Genomic DNA, 18,840 nt, shown 5'->3' with positions numbered 1-18,840 from the left:
ACAGAGTTGCCCCCACTTGCCAAAACTAGAGGAAAAAACTGCAAAGAAACAAAGACCTTGCATAGCCAAAAAAATACCTTAAAAAGAAAGGTGCTAAAAATATCTTTAAAAAAAAGATAACCAGCTTACCCGTGTTTTTCTTTTGTTCTCTGTGCCTAAAAAAATGGATAACATCTTTTGGATTAGCTACCCGATCCACAAATTTCTGGCTAAAGCGAAGAACACTGAATGGTTCAAAGCCTCCACTATAGTCCACCTGGAAATACAGAACAAGTTACAAAGGCTAGCAAACAACAGAGCAACAATTTCAGTATTTATGGGTAAGACTTTTAAGTTAGTACTGTATGTTAATATTCTACAATTCATTTTAAAGATCATGATGATGTTACACAATTTATTCTATGAAAAAATAAAGCTTCAAAGGTTTATGCTTCTGCAAAACATTGTTTGATGGAATCAAGGTACAGCAAGAATTCCCACAATGTCAGAATCACTGTATCTCCCCATGGTAAAAACACTCAAGGAACCAGGAATATCATCTGAAAAGGATGTGATATTTCTAAACAAGTTTTCTTAAACTTTTAAAACAGATATCCAAATAGAATGCTGGCTGGCACTAGATGTATTTATTAATTGGTTTATCACGTAAGGATAAGCTTTCACATCAGACAATAATAAACACTGGGAAAATTCATGGAGGAAAAGGAGCAAGTCTGTGAGCTTTGAGAAATGATCACCTTCAAAACACGTGACAGTCATCTCTTGGTATTTCAGGGGGATTGATTCCAGGACCCCTGGCTGGGAACACCAAAGTCTGCAGATGCTGAAGTCCCTTGTATAAAGTGGCACAGTTCAATCAGCCCTCCATATCTGCAGATACGAAACTGCAGGTACAAGAGGGCTCACGATTTCTATTTAGAACTAACAATGATTCTCAAGGCAGGCTTTTTCTAAAGACATCTCTTATGGCACCAAGCCCCTTATAAAGAAAAATACTACATCTCTTCTTAACAGATATAATCATTTTCCTAAACCAGCTGTTCTCCAAGGATGCTCTGGGAACCAGCTTTGTACCACATCACCAGCCTCTCCAGACTACACCTAACCTCCACCTCACTTACACTCTCTGTCACACTTAGCACTAGCTAAGATTCTGTTCACATATTTGCTATTTGTTTATTGTATCTATTCTCACACCTCCACCTCCTGTAAGCCTTGTTTATTTTATCATCACTGCCCACCCCCCACTCTCACATGCAGAAAAGAAGGCACTCAATAACTCAGTAAACATCTGTTCAATGAATTAGTGAATCAACGAGGGTCATCTAGCCAATACATTTTGGAATACTACCTACAGGAAGATATTTTTTCTTTTTATCATTAATAAGTTAGTAATGTGTTTGGGAAAAGGAACGCCTATTTCCAATTTAAGTCTGATTAGTTTTAACAGTATCAGGCAGACATAGATGAGAAACATGGTGCTTCTGCCCTGATAAAGAGATCTGTGTGGTTCTCTTAAAGCAGCTAAGTTTCTATTACCCAGACAAACCATCTCTACAGCTGCCACGTTCTAAACCAGAAAATGCCAAATGCTCAAGCTAGGGGGTCTCCCCAAAACACATTTTTAACAACTGAACTCCAGTCTAGTTTTATTTGTAATTTTCTGCTTCTAAATGTTACAAAATTATTCACTAAGCAAACTTTACTGAAGTGTCCACAATGTCTAAGTACTCTGCCAAGGGCCAGATATAACATAAATAAAACAGCATCCTGGTTGGAAAGAAACTAAGAAGCTGGCTAGGAAGACAAACCATGTAAAGAAGCAGCTGCAAGCAGAACCTGAACAGTGCTGTAAGAAGTATGTACAGAGGAGACTGAGGACACAAAGGAAGAGGCTGCTAAGACAGCATCTGGGCTCAGCTACAGCAATGACAATGAGATGGAGAGAATTCACTCAGATCTAGAAAGCACATACTCAGGGACAAGAGACCCAGTGGCTCAAGGTCACATAGCTAGTGACAGAGCCGGAATCAAACCAGACAGTCTGACTCTAGACTGTCTTCTTTACCTTCATCCTGTATGGCCCAGGGCTTCTCAAATTTTCATGTGCATATAAATTTTGGGGGGATCCTGTTAAAATGCAATTCAGTGGGTTTAATATGGAGCCTGAGATTCTGTTATTTTTAAGAATTTCCCAGGTGATGCCAGTGCTGCTGCAGTTTGAGGGCCATATCCCTTGGGCACAAGGCTTTAGAAGGACTCTTGGACTCCAACAAGGAGGTCTCAGGGGTAGGTCAAAATTTGGGAGCCATCATTCTATGGGTGATCATATGCCTAGACTGGACACAGGACTAACTAAAATATAGGAAGGGACCAAGAAAACTTGTAGAAGAGAATGCCGAAGAGTGACTCACTACGATGAAAAAAATCGACTGGATTTGACAGTTGAAGGTTGCATTTTTCACCTGAGATGGTGGTGTCACAGCCTTGATTATAGTGGACTGAGGAAGAGACTGTTATATGAGCAATATAGACAATGTATTATTTTGGGGGGAAGAAAATCAGAAAAGGTAGGAGCTAGAAGAGAAAGGCACAGGGGTGGCAAAAAAAAAGTCTTGTTATTTGTGAATATCATGATGCAAAAGATAAGCAGGTTTAGAGGCACAGGAAACACTTCAATTTCTTAGAATTTTCTAACTCTGAAATGTCAGTTCTTGCCACGTATTTATCAAGCATGTGCAATTGCCAGGGACTGTTCTGGTATCTTTGGCTACATTAGTTACCAAGATTCACAAAGTTCCATGCTTCCGTAGAGCAGATAGTTTGGTAGCTGAGGACAAATAATAACCAAAATAAATAAACAAATAAATTGGATGTTGTAGTTCAGGTGGATGTGTTGTGGGGAAAAAAAGAAGACGTAGAGAAGGGTAAGTGAAATCAGTAGTGCTGGAGAGAGGACCTGGGGGTTACAGTCTTAATCAGGCTGGGGTCCACTGAGGTGACTACTTGGGTGACGTGAGCAGACCTGGAGGAAGTGAGCGGGTCTGATATGTCTGAGGCACTGCAAGAAGTCCGAGTGCCTGGAAGGAGGGGAGAGCGGGGAGCCGCAAGCGATGAAGTCTGAGAGCTCGGCCAACCTAGTCAACACAACACTATTTAGAAATGAGGGAAGCAAGAAAACAAAAACATCAAACCTATCAGAATGAACTAAAATGGATAGCCAACAAGGACCTACTATATATATAGCACATGGAACTTTACCAATGTTATGTGGCAGCCTGGATGGGAGGGGGATTTGGGGGAGAACATATATATGTATGGCTGAGTCCCTTCACTGTTCACTTGAAACTGTCACAACATTTTTAATCAGCTATACCCCAATATAGGAGAAGGCAATGGCAACCCACTCCAGTCCTCTTGCCTGGAAAATCCCATGGATGGAGGAGCCTGGTAGGCTGCAGTCCTTGGGGTCGCTAAGAGTCGGACACGACTGGGTGACTTCACTTTCACTTTTCACTTTCATGCATTGGAGAAGAAAATGGCAACTCACTCCAGTATTCTTGCCTGGAGAATCCCAGGGATGGGGGAGCCTGGTGGGCTGCCGTCTATGGGGTCGCACAGAGTCTGACACGACTGAAGCAACTTAGCAGCAGCATACCCCAATATAAAATAAAAAGTTTATAGAAAGGAATGAAACTATGATTAAATCAAATACTGGCTGCTTTATTATTTTCTTCACCAATGATGATAGCTCTTTTTACTATATGTACTCTCTTTGCTATTTTACCAAAAAAAAAAAAAAAAATTCATGTAAACTATACAAAACTCTCCTTTGAAAATCAATAAAGCTGAATTCATCTAAATAGGACTTACTCGCAGTCGTATAAGAGGCTTCTCTGGCTGTCGAGAATTTCCCAGACGTTCCCGTTCTGCATTTTCAAGCATTTCTTCAACCTCAAAATAAAGATATTGTCGTGACTAGGGGGAAGAGGTATTTCTGGCTGGCATCTAGTGGTAGAGGTGAGGACTTGGAAAAATCCCACTGTGCACAGAACAAGCTCCCACAACAAAGCATTTCCCAGTCTAAACTGTCAGCTGTGCCAAGGCTGAGAGACCCTGCACTCCCTGAGTAGGCTGGGACAATCCACTCACTCATGCTCCATCTCCCTCGCCTGAGAGATGGGGTTCAGGGACAAGTACATGACCTCAGTCCAGGGAAACTCAATGTTTAAGGGGATTATCTGGAACCACTGGGGAAAAAATGATTCTTTTAGCTGTAAAGGCAATGTAAGTCTGTGGGCCACCGCATGACAGACTTCCTTACATACAGTGAAGCTTAAGATAAAAACCACAGGACTCGGTGGCACAGGACTAAACATGGAAACAGAGACAGAAGGACCCGCTATCTTAATTTGAGTTTCTGGATCTGGTCATCTTGAAACCAGCAAACCTAAACCTTTCAGTTATGTGAGTTACATGCTGCTAGTAAAGTAGACACATTGGGTGAGTTACTTTAAGGTTCAGCTCCAGTGGGCGTTTCCGCAGTTTACTGGTTATCATGTTTGTCTCTCAGCTCCTCTTTATATAAAATGTGGATGGTAGACTGTTGGGGGCCAGCGTGAGGCACTCCGCCCATGGCAAAGGTCATGAGGAAGGAGGCTTGACATACGCAAAGGTGGGATGGAGCCTCAGGAGTCCCCCTGGAAATCGAGCATCTACCCCCATAACCAGAGCCTGCCTACTTTACTACTTTGTGCTCTCACTTACACCTCTGACTTTACGGGGGGCTGTCCCCCACCACCTCTTTCGGAGAAGGAGTTAACTTAGAGCTCCAGTTAATAATAATTCCTGGGCGTGACAGGAGTGCTTCAACTTACAAACTCCTCTGAAGGTTCTCTAGCCTGCCTGACAGGCTCGTCCGGCCACATGTGATTGCTCACAGCCTCCCAACCGTGAGAGGCACGAGATGCTTTAAACCTTCTAAAAACAGGTTCTTTAGAGAAGTTAGAAAACTATTAGTATAAGTATAGTGGGCTGATTAGAAATTGTATTGGTGAAGGGTTTTTCATTTGTTGAGCCAATGTTTACTGCTAAGTCTCCACATCCCCTGCCCTTATACACATTAATGAATATATAGAAGAAATAAGTATTAACCTTTGAAATAAATCACGTTAGACCTTAGGCCAAGTAAATTCTTTCCTTAACTAAAACCCACTACACCCTCACCCTATAGGAATGTAACTTTATTTGGGTGGCGTCTGTTTTAAGAATAACCACCCTTGGAGAAAAAAGTGTTCTGGTTGACTGACCACTGTCACAAGGAGAGGGTCATAAATTGTCAGCAGGCCCCCCTGGCCAGAAGATGATGTAACATCCCTAAGACCTCTGCATACATTTGTGTGAAGCACCTGACTTTAATAAAAGTCAGGACTGCTGTCCCCACATGACTTTTGTATAACATCTCAGTATATAAAAACAGACTGGAAAATAAAGAATTGGGATCAGTTCCTCGAAAGACTGGTCTCCCCATGTCTCTCTCTCTCTCAAACTCTGGCTGAGTCTCCATCTGGAGCGCGGAACTGGCCATGCTTACTAATTATGCCTGGGCTTCTAAGATCCGACCGGGGAGGCCTCAGTGTCTCCTCTCCTTCGGGAGAATGGAAGGACGCCTGCGGCCTACGTAAGTGGTGCAAGCTTCTTGTCTTGAAGTTTTATTGGTCTCCCGCGTAAACCAAGCTACTCAGCCTCTTTTCTCCAGTGAATTTTCCTACTGAGCTATCCTCATTCTATTACTCTTTATATCTTTGATGAATATGTAAATAGTCGCTGACGCCGTCTCCCCTTCGAATACCCTGGATCAGCCGGGGCTGGACCCCGGCAGTAGACTCTACTGTTCTATAGCGTTGCTAAGTGGATTAAATGCAAAATGCTGCCAACAGTGTCAGGAATATACAAGCAATGAAAGCATTATCATCATGCTTTTTATGAGAATAAAATGCAAAGCAGAAGAGCATACACAGAGTTAAGAACTGAGTAAGTGTTAGCAATTAATGTTACATATGAATGACTTCTGTTCCAACAGCAAATCTGTAAGTCTAATTTGTTTGTAAGTCTAACAGTTATCCTAGGTACTCAACTAACACAATCAGCTACATAATCCTGTTCTGTAATAGGTTTCCCAGCAGGTGCTAAAGGTAAAGATCTCATCTGCCAATGCAGGAGACACAGAGATGCAAGTTTGATCACTGGGTCAGGAAGATTCCCTGGAGGAGGGCATGGCAACCCACTCCAGTAATCTTGCCTGGAGAATCCCATGGACAGAGGAGCCTGGTGGGTTACAGTCCAAAGGGCTGCAAAGAGTCAGACACAACTAAAGCAATTTGGCACACATGCACAAACAGGTTTATAATACTTTTCATACAAACAATACATAAAAACAAACACAAAAAATAAAGAAAACATTTTTAATCTTAAATGTAGTACTTTGAAAAGTACAACAGTACCAGCTACATCACTGCTGCTTTTATGCTTCTTTCCAGACATTCTCCAGCTTGAAATAAAGATACTGTATTACTATACTCTATACAGTGGTTTTGGTGGTTTAGTCACTAAGTCATGTTGGACTCTTACGACCCCGTGGACTATAGCCCGCCATGCTCCTCTTGCCTGGGAGTCTCCAGGCAAGAATACTGGAGTGGCTTGCCATTTCCTTCTCCAGGGGACCTTCCCAACCCAGTGATCAAACCCATGTCTCCTGCACTGCAGGCAGACGCTTTACTGCTGAGCCATCAGGGAAGCCCTCTGTACAGTGCAGTGCAGCACACCAGAATACAGCCATTTGCAGAGGATGCATGCATGTGACAATGTACACCAGACATGTGAACTAATTTAAGTGACAGGACATGCAAATGCATGTCCGCATCTTTCAAAGTTTGCAACTTAAAGGTTCATGTGTAGAAGACTTACTGTATTAAGATGTCAAGTTCCATATTATCAAATGCATTCATCCAATTTCAAAGTGGCTCAAGAAATTCTACAGAGGTTTAGGGATGGTGATCTGTATGGGAGGAGGTATGGGACTTACACTGAAGTGACATGGTCCCTGTGCTGTGCTTAATCGCTCAATCATGTTTGACTCATTGCGACCCTAGGGACTGTAGCCCACCTGACTCCTCAGTCCATGGCATTCTCCAGGCAAGAATACTGGAGTGGGTTGCCATGCCCTCCCCGAGGGGATTTTCTCAACCCAGGGATCGAACCGAGGTCTGTTGCATTGTAAGCAGACTCCTTACCATCTAAGCCACCAGGGAAACCCAACAATACTGGAGTGGGTAGCCTATCCCTTCTCCAGGGGATCTTCCCGACCCAGGATTGAATGAGAATCTCCTGCATTGCAGGAGGATTCTTTACCAGCTGAGCAACCAGGGAAGCCCTAGCAGACGTATTTCAAGATTTTATCTGGAGGTAGATTTCAGGGTGAAAGGATGTGTGAGGGAGATTACTAGGCTAAGGTTCTCTTCATCTACCATAGTATCCTGTGATTCCCCAATCAAAGTTACTGCTTTCATTAATAAAATGAACAAATTATCAAATCAGGATAAAAAGAGAAAAGTCATTATACATACGTCTCTGAGAAGGAGGAAAGGATCTGGGAAGGGGGCTTAAAGTTTCCTCTATATGTAACATTCTTCCATCTCAAAGACTTTAAAAAAAACCTTACGCCTAAACTCATTTACTGAACAGTGGTTCCTTAACGGTTTCACGAGAATATAGCAAATGTAATGTCTTCCCTCTAGTCTACGGAAGTATTTAATTCAATGTAAATAACCTCTCAACTAAAATAGATTTCATTGACCTTTATCTAGAAGAATTACCTTCTCCAAGCAGAAGTTCTGTATGACTTGCGTTACTTTAGGATTATCTGGGTTAAAAATGTCTGGATGATCAGCCAAAACAACATCATCTATGAAAAACTGCCTCACCGTGCGGAGAGGAATTTTCTGCATATTCATCTTCCTTCCTTTAATACGCAGCAAACCAATGTGTCTGAAATGAGGAGGGAAATGAAAGCCTAGTCACATTGTAAATTTCCTCAGGAAGATGTGCACATCAAAACGATCATATTTGTTAATGTCTACAAAACCCTTACAACCTCCCCTCCTTAAAAAATGTTTAGTAATTTGATCTGGGTTTTTTTTTTTTATATTTATTTATTTGTCTGTGGACTTTCTAGTTGTGGCATACAACGCTTAGTAGTTGTGGCGCCTGGGCTTAGTTGCTTTGTGGCATGTGGGATCTTAGCTCCCTGATCACGGATTGAACCTGTGTCTTGCACATTACAAGGCAGATTTTTAACCACTGGACCACCAAGACTTTTAGTAATTTGATCTTAATGTTATATCACAGGAAAAAATGTAATCATTCTTCTTCCCCAGAATAAAATCTACTCATCCATCAACTTTCCTATAGCATTCTAACTTAAAATTTAATTAATAAAAAATGTTAGCCTTGAATTGGCCTAATGAACAGCAAAATCATTAATACCACTGGGGTCTTCTCCTGCTGAAAACAGCTTAAAATCTGGGAAAATAGTAACAGTATATGGAATGATCAGTCTTTATAAATAAATTTATCATATAAGTAACAGCACCATCAGTACTTTTGGCCTATGAGATGATCAGATTATTATAGCAAATATTTTTAAGAACTGATTTGGAAAATATAATCATTACTCACTTTTTTACAGCTTCTCCTGGGGAAAGAGAAGTGACCACTGAACTTCCAGGCTGTGACACGTAGAAGAGCTGTTGTTCATTTTTGGTTGGAGCTATTTTACACTCATGTTCATGGCCCCAGATAACAAGATCGATGAAGTCATCCAAAAACTGCTCTGGAATGAAGTTGGTACTTCCGTGTTTACTCCTATGCCAAGATTTTTAAAAACAAGTATTATAAATGTCCAGAGATATAAAAAAACTTCATAATAAGTCTTTCTCCAGTCACTAAAGATTTATTATCCCTTCTGTAAGCCAGAAAGTATTCAAGGGGTTGGGGATACAAAGATAATATCTAATTCCTAATCTCAAAGGGTTTACAAGCTTGCAGGACACAGACAAGTAAAAGCCTCAAAAGAGAAAGCAGTCAATTCTACACAAAGGCAGGTCACAAAAGGTAGAGAGGAATAACTCTCCCTGTGGGAAAGCCAGAAAAGCATGAGCTCTAGAAAGAGTAAAAAACCTATAAACTGGTCTGAGTGTACACCAAACAGAAACCAGAAGATGACAGTGCATTTAACCTAAGCTTCAAAAAATAAAGTCAAATCTCTGAATATGTCCCGTCACTTTTAACATGTTTCTTTTACTAATTAAAATAATGAGAATGTCAGTCTTATATAAGAGATAAGAGTTTTCAATATTAAATATTGTATGAATGTGATTTCCAAACCCTTATTTTAAACCTAGATTAGCTGCTATTATTGAAAGATATTTGAAAACCCAAAGAGAGGAAGATAAGAAAAAAATTTTCTATAATACTGATTTATATCACTGAGAATTTAAGTAAAAGTGTTCAACTACTTCAACCAGCATTCACTTGAGGCAAGCCGACATTCATTCACTCAACAAACATTTACTGAGTGTCTATGTGTCAGGTTTCCCAGGTCTCTTCTAGATCCTGAAGACATAGATACGAACAAAGTCCTTGCTCAAATGGGGGAAACTAGCAATAACACAACATGCTCATGCATATGCATACACACACACATATACATATATAAATCTTTGTTTTTTATATAAAGTTTTGTCAGATAGTGATAGGTGCTATAGAAAAATAAAGAAAAAATAAAGGGGAAAGTTACATGTAAAAGGGAGGCTACTATACACAGGGTAGTCCAGAAAGGCCTCTCTGACAGGAGACAAGTAGCAGAGCATTGAGATGAGGGACCAGGAATGCCCGAGACCTAAGCAGGGGGAGGAAACTGATGGCAAAGGCGCTGACATGGGAATGTGTCCAGTGAGTTCAAGAGCAGCAAGGGGACCAGTGTAGCTGAACAGAATGAATGCACGGAAGAGCAGGAAGTGAAAGAAGCTCATGTATCTAGGAATGTTTATGTAAAAAAAAACTTTTATGTAAAAAATGTATAATGCTATCACAATGACTGAAGAGAGCAGAATAACTCAAATAAACATGAGGTATGTGTGCCTTCCTGGAGCACTGGAAAAGGGAGAATTACGCTGGTGGGTTGATTCTGACTTATGACATAGAAGCTGATTAGAACATCCTTGTGGAAATATTTTGCATGACAAAATCTGTTTAGGGTTTACCTTCTTTCGCTGCAAGAAAAAGAAAACTGATCAACATATAGAAACAAATAGGAAGTAAAGTAAAACATAAAAGGCTCAAAAATTCTTGCTCAATATGAGAAAATCAGTTTTTCTTTTACAAGGCCCTGAAAACATACTTACCCTGAAAACAATAAGTATGTAAGAATGCTGAAGGTGAAAAATGATCCTAACAACATTACCATAAAAACCTATTATAACCACAATGAAGGGTAGGAGAAAAGGAACTGACCTAAGGAACTTTAGAAAGTGGTGTTTTTTACTAGATATAATAAGGCTATGGACTAAAATAATATACAAACACTGAATCCTGGCTGGTAAATTTTCTCAATTTTAAAATTACTTTATATGTGAATTAAGATTAAAAAATAAGTACACATAAAGATGATACAATCCAGGTTTCTATTACAGAAAGAAGTCTCAAATAAGGGAGATGACAAAAATGAACCCTGTAGGGATGGATTCCAATCAGTATGAACTTGTGCTAGGGTTTTTTTTTTTTAAACACATATATTTGTTGTTCAGTTGCTCAGTTGTGTCTGACTCTTTGCAACCCCATGGACTGCAGCACGCTAGGCTTCCCTGTCCTTCACCATATCCAGGAGCTTGCTCAAACACATATATACATACAGACATGTATGCATGAATTAATAAATATACATATATTCCTTTAACTCTAGTCATGAGGGCTATGGAGACCTGCAGTAGCACTACACACACTTAGTGGCCATATCTGGGTTTCTAAATACCACTCTCTGATGAAAGCAATTAGGGCTCCTTGGCGAAGTAGTTGATTCCTGGGCTTGAGAGAAAAATACAAGAGGAGCCTGGAGCATCTTGTAGGACTGGAAGGTTAATGACATAGCTCAAAAAACAAAAAGGAAGAGGGCTTGCTGGAAGAGCATAGAAGCCGATATAAAAAAGCTCTCAATGGTCAGAGTTGAAACAAAGTAAGCAACAACAAAAACTGATAATACTGGATTGTACCTCAAAGAATAAAATAAATATCTTGAGTCTATAGTAAGATAAATAAATGAATGGAATGAATAAGCAAATAAATGAGAATGACAAATTTTCCTAACAGAAGACTTTCGGTCAATAACTATAGAAAGAATAAGGGAAATTTAAAAAGTTACAAACACCACCACAGCATTAATTACTGGAAACAAGCTGCACCTTCAGTTCAGTTCAGTCACTCAGTTGTGTCCGACTCTTTGCAACGCCATGAACCACAGCACGCCAGGCCTCCCTGTCCATCACCAACTCCTGGAGTCCACCCAAATCCATGTCCATTGAGTCGGTGATGCCATCCAGCCATCTCATGCTCTGTCGTCCCCTTCTCTCCTGCCCTCAATCTTTCCCAGCATCAGGGTCTTTTCCAATGAGTCAGCTCTTCACATCAGGTAGCCAAAGTATTGGAGTTTCAGCTTCCACATCAGTCCTTCCAATGAACACCCAGGACTGATCTCCTTTAGGATGGACTGGTTGGATCTCCTTGCAGTCCAAGGCACTCTCACGAGTCTTCTCTAAACACCACAGTTCAAAAGCATCAATTCTTTGGCACTCAGCTTTCTTCACAGTCCAACACTTACATCATACATGACCACTGGAAAAACCATAGCCTTGACTAGACAGACCTTTGTTGGCAAAGTAATGTCTCTGCTTTTGGATATGCTATCTAGGTTGGTCATAACTTTCCTTCCAAGGAATAAGCGTCATTTAATTTCATGGCTGCAAACACCATCTGCAGTGATTTTGGAGCCCAGAAAAATAAAGTCAGCCACTTTTTCCCCATCAAGATCCCCCAGTGGATGCTAAAGCCTGTGGGCCAAAGTCTAAAGAGAAACAGGATATTCACATAGTCTCAATGTATTTTTCCCAAAATATTTATTATTATAAAGTAGAAGATGTGACCTTTCCAGTGGAGAAACCTGCTCTACACCACCTTAATCAAATGATCAAGATTATTAACATCACCTTTAACAGCAACCAGCCATACGAACATTATATTACCCATTCCCCTTACCAATGCTGCCACTCCACCTCTCATTCTGGTATGGAATGCCTTATGACCATTCCTTCTGACTTATTCCTACTTGGGGAAAGCAGAAAGTATAGCAGAACTGGGAAGCCCTCAGCAAGAGAAGGAACAAATTCTGTCTGTTACATGGAAACCAACATATCAAAACCCTGTCCTGTTCCTCCTTTGAAACTCACCATGTTTGTTCAAGAATATACATAAGGCAACATAACACTGCAGCCTAAAACCTTTCTTTCACTGAGTTGCGGTGATGGACAAGTACCAGAGTATTCTACAGTCAATAAGCATCTCTTCAATAAATAATACTATTTAATAAGAAGAAGAAATTATATAATCAGGCCCCATATCCCTTCAGATTCTTTTTCAATAACTTTTCAACTTTGTTCCTTATATATCATTTCACTGCCACCACTGTTACCATCTCACACTTTTTTACTATAATTATCACACAATAAATCGTGTTTCTTCAAATCTCTATTTCCTTTTAATCAACCTTACACCCTGCCACTAGATTAAATTTCTTAAAACTACCAACAAAAAGAAGCTTATCTACCTATATTTGATATTCTGGAAAAACACCTGTATATATGTACCAGGAGTAATGTATAAGAATATTCCTGTGCTCACTTCAGCAGCACATATACTTTAAAAAAAAAAAGAATGTTCCTAACAAAAAGATTAAAAAAAAAATCTGGAAATAACAAAACACTCATCAACAGGCGAAAAAGTTGAAATGTATATACATCAGTGAAAATGAGTTATGCTGTTAAGCAGCAAAATGAATCATAGTAACAAAGGGCTTCCTTGGTGGCTCAGTGGTAAAGAATCCACCTGCAATGCAGGAGATCTGGGTTTGATCCCTGGGTTGGGAAGATTCCCTGGTGAAGGGAATGGCTACCCGTTCCAGTATTCTTGCCTGGAGAATCCCATGGACAGAGGAGCCTGGCAGGCTACAGTCCATGTGGTCACAAGAGTCAGACACGACTAATGACTGACACTTTCACTTTGAAGTAACATACTGTTGAACAAAAATAAGCCAACTGCAAATAAAGCATGGTTCCAGTTATACCAAAACCAAATAAAGATGACTCATGAATAAGTGTGTAATTGAACAATAAAGAAAGCTATGGACAGATTAAATAAAAAGTGAAGATAGTGCTTCCCCTATAAGTATGTGGGAAAAGATAGGGTCAGAAAAAGGCATGGGGTAATGTACTGCTCATGTTCCACTTCCTTCTGAATTTAGGAGCATTCATTTTACGGTTTTTGGTATACCTTACCCATATGCTAGAAATACTCATTTGTATTAATAAGTATGAATATATATTGAAAATGATTTCAAGATGCAGTCACACAAAGCCTATCTAAGTTTGCCTGATCTGCATTGACAGCTTTCAAAGAATAAGGAGCCCTTTACTAAAATATGGGCTTTCCTGGTAGCTCAGACGGTAAAGCGTCTGCCTACAATGCGAGAGACCCAGGTTCGATCCCTGGGTCGGGAAGATCCCCTGGAGAAGAAAATGGCAACCCGCTCCAGTACTCTTGCCTGGAAAATCCCATGGACTGAAGAGCCTGGTAGGCTACAGTCCATGGGGTCACAAAGAGTCACACACGACTGAGCGACTTCACTACATACTTCACTTTACTAAAATATAGGTAAGCTTAGAAACAGAGATTTGGGGAACCTCAACATTTGACTCAAGAATTTTCAGAGACAAAACTTTTACCTGTTCTGATGAATCACAAATAAGTTAAACCAAGAGTTCTCATCTTCTTTGGGTCTCAACATTGTTACTTTTTTGTTGACAAACATTCGATAGAGCCTTTCATCTGGAATAGATCCTGAAATAGAAATAACATTATTTCAAAAGTTTTGCTTCTAAATTATGTGCTTCTCTGAGTATCTCGTTTTCCTATCAGAGAGATATTTGAAATATGATATCATTATTCATAAATGAAAACATTCCAAGTTCATGCCTGACAGCTGCTGAGCAGCTGTTGTTGTTTAGTTGCTCAGTCGTGTCGGACTCTTTGTGACCCCATGGACTATAGCCCGTCAGGCTCCTCTGTTCATGAGACTTCCCAGGCAAGTACTGGAGTGGGTTGCCATTTCCTTCTCCAGGGGGTCTTCCCGACCCAGGGATTGAACCCCAGTCTCCTACAAGTGTCCAGGATTGTAAGGGGAATCTTCACTGCTGAGCCACCGGGGAAACCTGCTGAGCAGTTGCATTCAAAGAATGTTTTCCATGTCAAGCATACTACTACTACTACTACTAAGTCGCTTCAGTCGTGTTCGACTCTGTGTGACCCCACAGACGGCAGCCCATCAGGCTCCACCATCCTTGGGATTCTCCAGGCAAGAACCCTGGAGTGGGTTGCCATTCCCTCCTCCAATGCATGAAAGTGAAAAGTGAAAGTGAAGTCACTCAGTCATGTCTGACTCTTAGCGACCCCATGGACTGCAGCCCACCAGGCTCCTCCGTCCATGGGATTTTCCAGGCAAGAGTACTGGAGTGGGGTGCCATTGCCTTCTCTGATGTCAAGCATACATACCTTCAAAATCTAGAAAATATAGAATAAAAATCTGTTTTCTATGCTCAGTCTTATTAAAATTTTTAATAATATTGTTTTCTACTCTATTTTTTCTATGTGTACTCTTGATCTAACATATACATTGTAAAATACACAGGAAATGACAGTAGAAGGGGTGAGATTTTAAAATGTACTTAAAAATAATAGTTTTATGTATATTATGCTTTTAAATAAAAACAGTGTGCTTTTAAATAATTTAATGACTTTTCAGTAACTCTTCCTAATTCCCCAAAGGATAGTATAGGGTCAATGAAAATAAACATGCAAATTGTAATTTTAAATACTATAAAAGGAAAAAAAGTCAGGATGCTAAGAAGGCAATTATCAGTGGGAGGACAAGGTTACTACTTCATGGAGTGATTAGCTTCTAGAGAGAACTCCTAGTGCTGCCAATGAAATGATGGTGGAACGTATGACTGGGATAAAAAAGGCAAGACATGAAAATCCAGGGCATTAGAAGGTTGATCTACTTAGCTGCAGAAACACTAAGAACACTGACAAAATTGGAAGGTAAGCAGGTAAGAAAACTGAGGTAATGGAAAGGGCAGTTTACTGGTTGGCAGTTAGCTTCAAGGGTACCTGGAAAGGAAGGACAGGGGGTGGCAGCGGGAAGCAAGAAGAGCAGGGACTTGGCCTCCAGCCCTTCCGCCCTAGAGCCTGTGAGAGGCCAGGAGAAAACTGCACAAGACACAGGAGCCTCGTGGGCCACTGTCACTGAGAGTGGCACAGCACAGGGAGCATTCAGGGACTGATGATATGAGTCTGCTAACTAAAAAGGGCTCTAGCATATGGCACCCCACTCCAGTATTCTTACCTGGAGGGTCCTGTGGATGGAGGAGCCTGGTGGGCTGCTGTCTATGGGGTCACACAGAGTCAGACACGACTAAAGTGACTTAGCTAGAGCAGCATATACAGAGCTCGGGTGAGAGCTGGAGGGTAGAGACTGAGTCCAGTTAAGGAAAACAGAACAGGATGAGATGAGAGATTGGGGATAAAAGGGATGATGGAAGCAGTTTGCCTCTGGCAGTGACTAAGGCATAATGGGGTTTGTCCTTGGTTTGAAAGTGTGAGGATCAATCATTTTCTTCAGATATGATCCCCAACGTTACAGTGATTAAAATATCAGTAGTTTTTTTTTTGTTTTTTTTAAGTGTATTTTACTTCTTGCTCTATCACTTGCAAAAATCAGACATAATATTTTGGTCTCATCTTCTATATCTCTAAAATAGAGATTGCCATGATGCTTTTCTATTTGTTGGCAAAATTATGTAACTTGGGCAAAGACTCTACACTTCCTACATAAAGTATTTAAATAAAACATCCATCTTAATTATTCTTTAAAAACATATACAAAAAGAAATGAGTACTAAGGTTTTTATTATACTAAAATCACTCAAAAAATAATGAAAACTATGTTGAGGTTAGTTACAGCATGAGTTTTTTCTCAATTTCCCTTGGGGTACTTTAAAACTGGTTTAACATGAAGTATAATTTTTATAATACTTAGGAAATGGCAACCCACTCCAGTGTTCTTGCCTGGAGAATTCCACGGATGCAAGAGCCTGGTAGGCTATAGTTCATGGAGTCGCAAAGAGTTGGGCACGATTTAGCGACTAAATGATACACATCAAAAACAATAAAACTATTGTATTCATATAACAAATATCAAACTGAACTTAACCAAATGAAGACACAAAAAATACACTCTGAATGCATGCTGAAAATGGTTTTACCAGTAGTCATGTATGGATGTAACAGCTGGACCATGAAGAAGGCTGGGCGTAAAAGAATTGATGCTTTCAAACTGTGGTCCTGGATAAGACTCTTGAAGAGTCCCTTGGACTGCAAGGAGATCTAACCAGTACATCCTAAAGGAAATCAACCCTGAATATCAATTGGAAGGACTGATGCTGAAGCTGAAACTCCAATACTTTGGCCAACTGATGCAAAGGGCCAACTCATTGGAAAAGACTCTGATGCTGGGAAACACTGAAGGCAAAAGAAAGGAGCAGCAGAGGATGAGATGGCTAGATAACATCACCTACTCAATGGACGTGAATCTGAGCAAACTCCAGGAGACAGTAAAGGACAAACTCAATGGGGTCGCAAGAGTCAGACATGACTTAGCCACTGAAGAACAAACAAAAACAGTCTTCCATTCACATGTAATAAAGCCTAGCAAAAAAGCTTTTACCTACTGGAAACTAAATAAATTACAGAAGTTGATAAAGCAAATTTTCTGAGCGTTGTAGATGACAGTTCTAAACTAGTACTAATAAAAATATCATGTGAGCCACCAAAACAGGCCAAATATGTGAATTTTAATTTTCTAGTAGCCACATTAAAATAAGTAAAAGAAATTGGTGAAATTAATTTTAATATATTTTATTTAACCCAATATCTGAGTAAGATATTTTACATTTTTTTCTAAGTCTTTGAAATCTAACATCTATTTTATACTTATAGCATGACTCAATTTAGATTAGCCACTTTTCTAGTGCCTGATATCCACATGATTACTGTATTGGACAGTGAAACTTTAAACCTTTCAAAGACTTCCAAAATATCAAAATGCAGTTGTTCTAAATTACTCTACAGTTCTATGTTCAGGATTCTTGTCTGAGTCTAAAAGAAAAAAAAGAAAGAAAGAATAAACAATAGATACTAAGGGAAAAATATTTTTTCATCGAAACTGCTATTAAAAACAAATCTCAAGAACTATTGAAATGAAATGAAATGAAATGTCAGTCGGTCCTTCATGTCTGACTCTTTAAAATCTGATGGACCATAGCCTGCCTGGCTCCTCTGTCCGTGGAATTCTCCAGGCAAGAATACTGGAGTGGGTAGCTATTCCCTTTTCCAGGGGATCTTCCTGACTCAGGGATAGAACCTGGGTCTCCTGCACTGCAGGCAGATTCTTTACCATACTGGTGCTTATAAAATAATGAAAAATGTCCACCAAAACGTTGTAATATTTTTTAAAGTCACCCATAAGGAATAATTAGATTTGCCTCAATTCCTTCCAAACAGCAACAAAGTGAACTCCAGAATTTGATTTCCTAGTTGCTTAAACAAGTAAACATTTATCAACATAAATAGTAATATAAACTCATCTTACCTAAGCCATATAGAGCAATTTTTGTGCTTCCTTTCTGAAGCAAAACTGGACTAATGTCTATCTTCTCCACAGACATTGAACGTCCAAAGTGATTGACAAATCCAGCACAACTTAAAATATCCAGGGCACAGAGTGCATCTGCCTATGCAAAATATTTTCAAAGAATATTAATGTATATCTAAAAATTAATAATCAGCATATGTTATTACTTATTAAAAGTATATTCTGTATAGCAGTTATAAAAACCTAGACGAAGATAGTGCCTTGTCAAAACAAGATTACAATAGTAAAGTATGTGCTATCCTTTTCTCTATCACTGTGAGTAGAATCACATGTTAATACATGTTAAATACAAAGTTAACATTTCATCAAAATTTATCATGTCTTGTCCACTGAAAAATAAAACCAGCTATAGAATCAGTTATTTGTCATATTAAGCAGACCTCTCAAGAGGTGAGGAAAAAAAAGACTAGCTAAATAGTGATTTATAATACATTAATGACCAGAAAAAATAAAATGGTATTTTGAGATTACTTTAGGATCCCTATTATTTGAAATCTTCCTCAATTTACAGTGGATTTAGGTACCAATAAATCCATAGTAAATTGAAAATACTGTAAGTCAAAAATGCAGTTAAAGTACCTCATCTACTGAAAATCATAGCTTAACCTAGCCTACTTTAAACATGCTCAGAACAGTTACATGAGCCTACAGTTGGGAAAAAGTATAAATATTTTACAATAAAGTAC

The 18,840-nt window shown here is 39.5% G+C and overlaps 1 protein-coding gene across 6 annotated transcripts in view; it reads right to left on the bottom strand.

Moving 5' to 3' along the window:
• The window catches only part of MRE11 (MRE11 homolog, double strand break repair nuclease), a 76,504-nt gene that overhangs the window by 44,038 nt on the left and 13,626 nt on the right, over positions 1–18,840 (bottom strand). For 5 of the 6 annotated variants that reach the window (XM_044929819.1, XM_006071803.3, XM_025267039.2 and 2 more), the window contains 6 exons: positions 18,092–18,233; positions 14,109–14,223; positions 8,737–8,922; positions 7,875–8,046; positions 3,874–3,954; positions 130–256 (listed from right to left, as the gene is read on the bottom strand). In XM_044929819.1, the coding sequence (XP_044785754.1) occupies positions 130–256; positions 3,874–3,954; positions 7,875–8,046; positions 8,737–8,922; positions 14,109–14,223; positions 18,092–18,233 (823 nt within the window). The remainder of the gene's footprint in view (positions 1–129; positions 257–3,873; positions 3,955–7,874; positions 8,047–8,736; positions 8,923–14,108; positions 14,224–18,091; positions 18,234–18,840) is intronic. The other variant, XM_044929820.1, reaches the window with a different exon arrangement.

Source organism: Bubalus bubalis, chromosome 16 (assembly GCF_019923935.1).
Source record: "Bubalus bubalis isolate 160015118507 breed Murrah chromosome 16, NDDB_SH_1, whole genome shotgun sequence".
NCBI classification, from domain to species: Eukaryota; Metazoa; Chordata; class Mammalia; order Artiodactyla; family Bovidae; genus Bubalus; species Bubalus bubalis.
The sequence above is the reverse complement of the archived record's forward strand: the minus strand, read 5'-3'. Positions and strand labels throughout refer to the sequence as shown.